Source organism: Syngnathoides biaculeatus, chromosome 19 (genome assembly GCF_019802595.1).
Source record: "Syngnathoides biaculeatus isolate LvHL_M chromosome 19, ASM1980259v1, whole genome shotgun sequence".
Classification (NCBI taxonomy): domain Eukaryota; kingdom Metazoa; phylum Chordata; class Actinopteri; order Syngnathiformes; family Syngnathidae; genus Syngnathoides; species Syngnathoides biaculeatus.
This window is the reverse complement of record NC_084658.1, coordinates 10,956,840-10,962,839: the sequence shown is the minus strand read 5'-3', so window position 1 is coordinate 10,962,839 and position 6,000 is coordinate 10,956,840. Positions and strand designations below refer to the sequence as shown.

Genomic DNA, 6,000 nt, shown 5'->3' with positions numbered 1-6,000 from the left:
GGAAACGGTGGTCCCAGCTCTTTTCAGGTCATAGACCAAGTCCTGTCGTGTAGTCCTGGGCTGATTCCTCACCTTTCTAAGGATCATTGAGACCTCATGAGGTGATATCTTACATGGGTTAGGGTATCACACAAATAAATCATTAAAAAAGTCATACATTGTGATTTCTGGATTTTTCTTTTTAGATTATCTCTCTCTCACAGTGGACATGCACCTACAATAAAAATTTCAGACCCCTCCATGATTTCTAAGTGGGAGAATGTGTTCAAATATTTATTTTCTTCACTGTAGGTCCAGCCTTGTCAAATAACATTTACCCTCATGTTAAAGGTTCCAGGCATTTTAGAGTTCACTGAGAAATGGAGAAACTAGTCCTGATCACATCCATCGAGAACTAGATCAGGGGGTTTTGCTTAGTTTGGTACCTGAGAAACCAACAGTCTGATGCTCTTCTGCTGTAGGCAAGTGCCAGGTTTTTTTTTCTTTTAAATTTATACAGAGTGAAGCACGGCAGTTCAAAGGCTGCACTGTGGCAGATTTTGATTTGTTATACAACAGCAACGCGCTGCATTTTGAATGGGAATTGTGAAGATGTGTGTTCGCAAGAGCCGTCGGCCACCTTCCGTTGGGGTGCCAAAATCATGGATAATTTACACCAGTCAAAGGTGGCGTGAAACACACCGCTGTCGATTGACTGAGAAACCAACGGTCAATTATTCAATATCCTTAATATCCAGCTCAAGGTCCGTGTGCTACTATCTTTGTGCTTTACAGTTCCAAATGTAGTTGTGTCCAGGGTACAGAAACTTTTTTTTCAGTGGGTTTTTAAAGAGTTAGCGGGATGACACAAATGACTGTAAAGTCTGGAAAATATTATGGTATTTTCACATGTCCTGTTGCTTTCAATCCTTTGGCTAATATTTCCTACTGTTGTGTTCCTATGATGTGTCGGTCAGTCAATGAAATCGGTCGAGGAACCCCGGATGCAGCGTGCCGAACGCACCTTCAGCTCATGGTAGCACTGCACAAAACTGTGGTAGATGAACGTGATCGGGAGGGCCAGGAGAACAATTCCACTCACGACACAGACGCCGCCCAGTACGCGACCCGCCATCGTCACTGGGTACATGTCTCCGTAGCCCACTGTAGTCATGGAGATGATGACCCACCAGCTGGCAGCGGGGATGCTAGTATAGTCTTGGTTCCCTCCTTCTAAAAGTTGAGCCAGCGCACTAAAGATGGCCATGGCGACAAAGATAAAGACCAAAAGCATTACCATCTCGCGATAGCATCGTCTCAGCGTCAGGCCGAGGGTTTGCAGGCCCAGAAAGTGGCGTGCCAGCTTGATCACCCAGAAGATTCTCATGATGCGCAGCACCCGCAAAGTCACGCCGGCTCGTTGAAGCTGAGAGTTCTCTCCCGTCAGGAGCGTCGCCGTGACCGAGATGTAATAAGGAGTGATGGCCAGCAGGTCAATGATGTTCAGGGGACGGCGCACAAACTCACATTTGTCTCGAGACACGATGAAGCGGACGATGCACTCGGCGGTGAACCAACCGATGCACACTGCCTCAATGATCCTGGAAATAACCAGAGAGAGAAGAGACAAAGGTCCGAATCCAGATGAGCAAGCGAGACCAATGCGAAATCAAGCAGAAAAACTAATTTACGGGAAACCATCAAAGGGGTTTGTTAGATTACCTTCTGTTTATTTATTTTCTTTTGGTGATGGAAACTGTAACGTGTAATTGCTGTAGTCAGTTAAATCCGATTAGCTTTGTTGAAAGTTTATCACTACTGTAACATCGATGTGGATTTTCGTTAGCCTCTCTATGGCATTTGTTAGCATAGGTCCATATCGTGTATTTTCACCCATCGAGGCGGATCATGACCCATCCACACAAATGGGGCGGTTCACGGGTGCATGTAGTACAAAGAGTTTTTAGATTTTTCACTCATTAAAAATGTTATTTCACTTTGGTGTACCAGTATCTGTCCCACTCTGGCATATTAAGACTACCTGTGCTCATCCAATGTCTCGGCAGCGTTCCACTCTGGCAAGGTGCTGGCACACAGCATCACCATAGAGATAAGAACAAACAGCACAGAGACAGAGGCCAAGATTTGTGCCGCCAGCGAGGATGTGGGCTCCTCAAACGTCCTCCTCATCCTCTCCAGCCAATGGTCCGGGGGTTCCTCGGGCCCTTGCGGCTCCTCTTCCGGGAAGAAGTGGACGAAGCAGTCAGACAGGCGTTCATCCAGCCGCCGCTGGCAGCACAGTTGCAGGTCGGCGCTCTCGAGGCCCCAGTAGAGCATCTCGTTATAGAAGGACAGCTCGCACATGTGCGGGACGAAGCGCAACTTGCCGTGCTGCAGGTACAGCATGATGAAGCTGAAGGCCTCCGAGTGCCTGTCGAAAAAAAACTCATTTCTGTCGCGATCGTAGTCATCGCACAGTTCTAGCAGCTCGCTCTCTGACACGCAGCGATACAGGCGGCTGAGTCTGCTCAGTGGGAGGTGCTTCATCAGCTCCACCGAGAAGGGAAACCTGCGACCGCCAACGTTCAGGGTGCAAAAACTGCTTCCGAACTTCATCTTCTGGCAGATGCTGAGTCCAAACTGCGTCCTCTCGTCTTTGATACGTCAAGTTCTTTGGGACAGACCGTTCCAATGTTGTCCTTTGCTCTTAAAAAAAAACTATAAAAACATAACAGTCAGATATTCTTATATCTCAAACAGGAACTCTTCTGTTGCGTGCCTCTTGTTGCAACTGTTCTCCATGATTTGCTCCGTCAGTATTCTTCTTTTTGAGCTTAAACAAGAAGAAAAACTTACATAAGAAACAAATACGGGCGAGCTGGAGTCTATCCCAGGTAACTTTGAGTGACAGGTAGCGTACACCTCAACTGGTTACCAATCAATCACAATCATTGACAAATCGACAAACATCCACTCACACTCGCATTTACACCGTACGGACAATTTAGAGTTTTCAATTAACTTCACACGCAATTTTCCGCAGCGTGAGACGGAGCTGGAGCACCCAAAAACGGAGCCAATATTCTAACCCGAACCTTAGAAGTGCAAGGCAGTATTAAAAAACTGCAGATGTGTGGATATATATATGACAACGGGACTAGTATTGATACTGTACTCCGCGGGGATCATAAACACTGTAGAACAATCAAATATTAACCCATTCAAGGGCAGGGTGGCAATTTTTGTCTTTTTGAGATAATAGTCTCCTAACAGGCCACAATCAAGGAAATAACACTTATTTTTTGCTTATGGTTAAGTTATATGATAACTTTACTAATTGAAAATTTTGTCCCAAAAATGGGACGCTACCCGCGACAGGGTACTTGGGTCTTCTTAGTAGATCGTCCCAAAAACCAGAATCAGAATCAGATTAAAACACTTAAATGTTTTGATATACTGAAGGATATAATGCGTGAAAATCACGATGTCCCAAAAAATGGGACGCTGCCCACGAATGGGTTAAGGTTCCAATATTTAGCTCAGGTGCTAATAAAACCGAATTGAGTGATAACCAGTGAGAAAAATGTAAACAATACAATTGTTGTTGCAAGTAGAGATCACAAGTACACGTGCAAAACATGCTGTACAAAGAACAAATATATAATGAAATAGTTTAGATGGTGGTATTCTACAGAGTAGCTTCAGCAATGATTCATTACGAACTCACCTGAAAACAGCTTCACCTCTTCACAAAAATGCATTATGGATTTTTTTTTTTTAAAAAAACTTCTCACTCCTCCAGCAGCCAAGCGCATGAACTTCTGCTGAATCTATATGACTGAATGAATCCTGGCAATCTTCTCCTCGCTCATCTTCTTTCCCATGCTCCTGTTTTCAGAGGAAGGGAGAGCACGAGTGTCCCATGATATAAACATGAATGATAATAATAATCAATTTGAGCAGATGAATCGCCATAAATGCTACTCTGTGACTATTGCGAGACACTTGTGCTCCCACTGCTCCCTCACCCACTTCCATGTCCATCTTGGGCATCTCCTCTTCATCGCTCTTTCTTTAGTCCTCCCTCTCCACCCTCTCCATCCTCCTCCCTCATCAGATCTCCCGATCCCTTAAATTAATGATGGACTGTGTCCATTTCATTATTTCATGATATTACATCAAATCGCGGCAGAAATGAATCATCGACTTACAAGCGTTTATTAATTTAGAGCGCAGTTGATTGTAGCGGAATAGCGCCCTCTTTTGGATGTTTATGTAAGACGGCCATTGTCGATGAGAAATAGTGGCAAAAGTACGCACATTCTTTATACTTAAGTATAAGTACAGAAAGTAAAAGTAATAAAGTATATTTATTGGTATATTTAAGTTCAATAGTTAAAATGGATTTTTCTTGTCATTGGAAGAAACCTTATCAGAGCCCCTTCATTCCTGCAGCAAACTCTCACATGGATAACAAGTTCAGGAAACAAATTTAAGAAACATAGAACATAATAATAAAAAGCTGTTTGCAACCAGAGTGAGTTTATATCTTGGTCCTTTGAGCAAATGACTGTAATTTTTTATTATCCTTGCTGTGGGATGTCTTCAAAGTTTGAATGGTGCAATGCAGGGGCGTCAAACTCATTTTTCTTGTGGGCCACATTGTTGTTCCGGTTCCCCTTAGAGGGCTGTTACGACTGTGGAACAAAAAATATTTAATCATCTCATCACATTTATGTCATTAAGCAATTTATCAACTAGTTTTGGAATCAGAAATCAAGGGTAATGTGTTTTTTTCAACTATTCAAGTTTGGTAACACAAAAAATGGTTGCAATATCCCAACTTTATCATTTCTGATGTATGAAAATTTGAAATTTTGGTACAGGTTTTTACATGAATTATGGAAATGGACTCTCGAGATTTGACTTCCCGGGGCACATAAAATCATGTGGCGGCCCAGATTTGGGCCCCGGGCCTTGAGTTGGACACCAGCAGTCAGTCGATTTTCTATGCCACTTATTCAATCATATCACATGAGGAAGTGACATTATAAACATAAAATTTCATTATTATGTAATCTATTAAGGGGGTGGACGGAGTACTAAAAAGGCCCAACATCCAATGAATCAAACCATGAGATAAAAATGCTTTGAACAATAAATCTTATTTATTTATTTGATGGAATGGATGATGTCTTCTCGCTGGTGTTGAAATGCCACATTTCTGTGATCTAAAAAGATGTGACCAAGAGAAATATTTATTTTTCCACCATTTATTTGGACAAATCAAGTGAAAAAAATAATTTAAAAAAATGTACAGTTTCTTTTCAAGACAGAAGGGAAAAATAAATAACAATTGGGTTGCACATTTACGCGTATATTTCAATGGAGATGTGGCTGTCAACTTCAAACTATTTTTAATATACAGTATAATGATAATACCACAGCCCGTGCTCAGCACGTTTTACCTCTTAGTTCTGAGGTTCAGGCAGGTTTGAATTTCGGTTCTGGCCTTCCTATGAGGAATTTACACATTCTTATTATATCTTGCGTAGGATTCGTACTGGTGCTCCAGCTTCTTCACAGATTCCCCAAAACAAACATTTTAGGTTAAGTGAAGACTCTGAAGTGCCCACAGGTGTAAATGTGAGTGAATATTTAGCGTGAATCCTGTCATATTTTTGATTCGTTCATTTTTGGAACATATCCTGTTAGTCACTGAAAAACAGATTTTGAAGAGTAGTACTGATTTGATGCCAGGAAAATGTTGGTAAATGACTGTCACTAAGACCAAAGTAGTGCTTTGTCGCCTTTTTGTGGCATTTACACGCAATTACTTGAGTAATGTTTACAGAATTGTTATTGTGCATAGAGCAGTTGATGTCGCAGCAAAACCGACAAGATCGCGAAAGGCCGGCGGCCCCTGAGAGCTTTGAAGCAGCCGGGGGAAGTCGAACTCCGAAAAGCTCATCGCAGCTGTAAATGGAAGAGTGGCGGACGATCCGAAGATTGGAGATCGCT

The 6,000-nt window shown here is 42.5% G+C and overlaps 1 protein-coding gene across 1 annotated transcript; it reads right to left on the bottom strand.

Annotated features, from left to right (window-relative positions):
• Positions 1-952: 952 nt before the first annotated feature.
• LOC133492857 (potassium voltage-gated channel subfamily G member 3-like) lies at positions 953-2,595 on the bottom strand. Its single transcript, XM_061805635.1, is given in 2 exon segments — positions 953-1,580; positions 2,018-2,595. Coding segments are annotated over 2 exon segments (1,206 nt in total).
• Between the last annotated feature and the right edge of the window lie 3,405 nt (positions 2,596-6,000).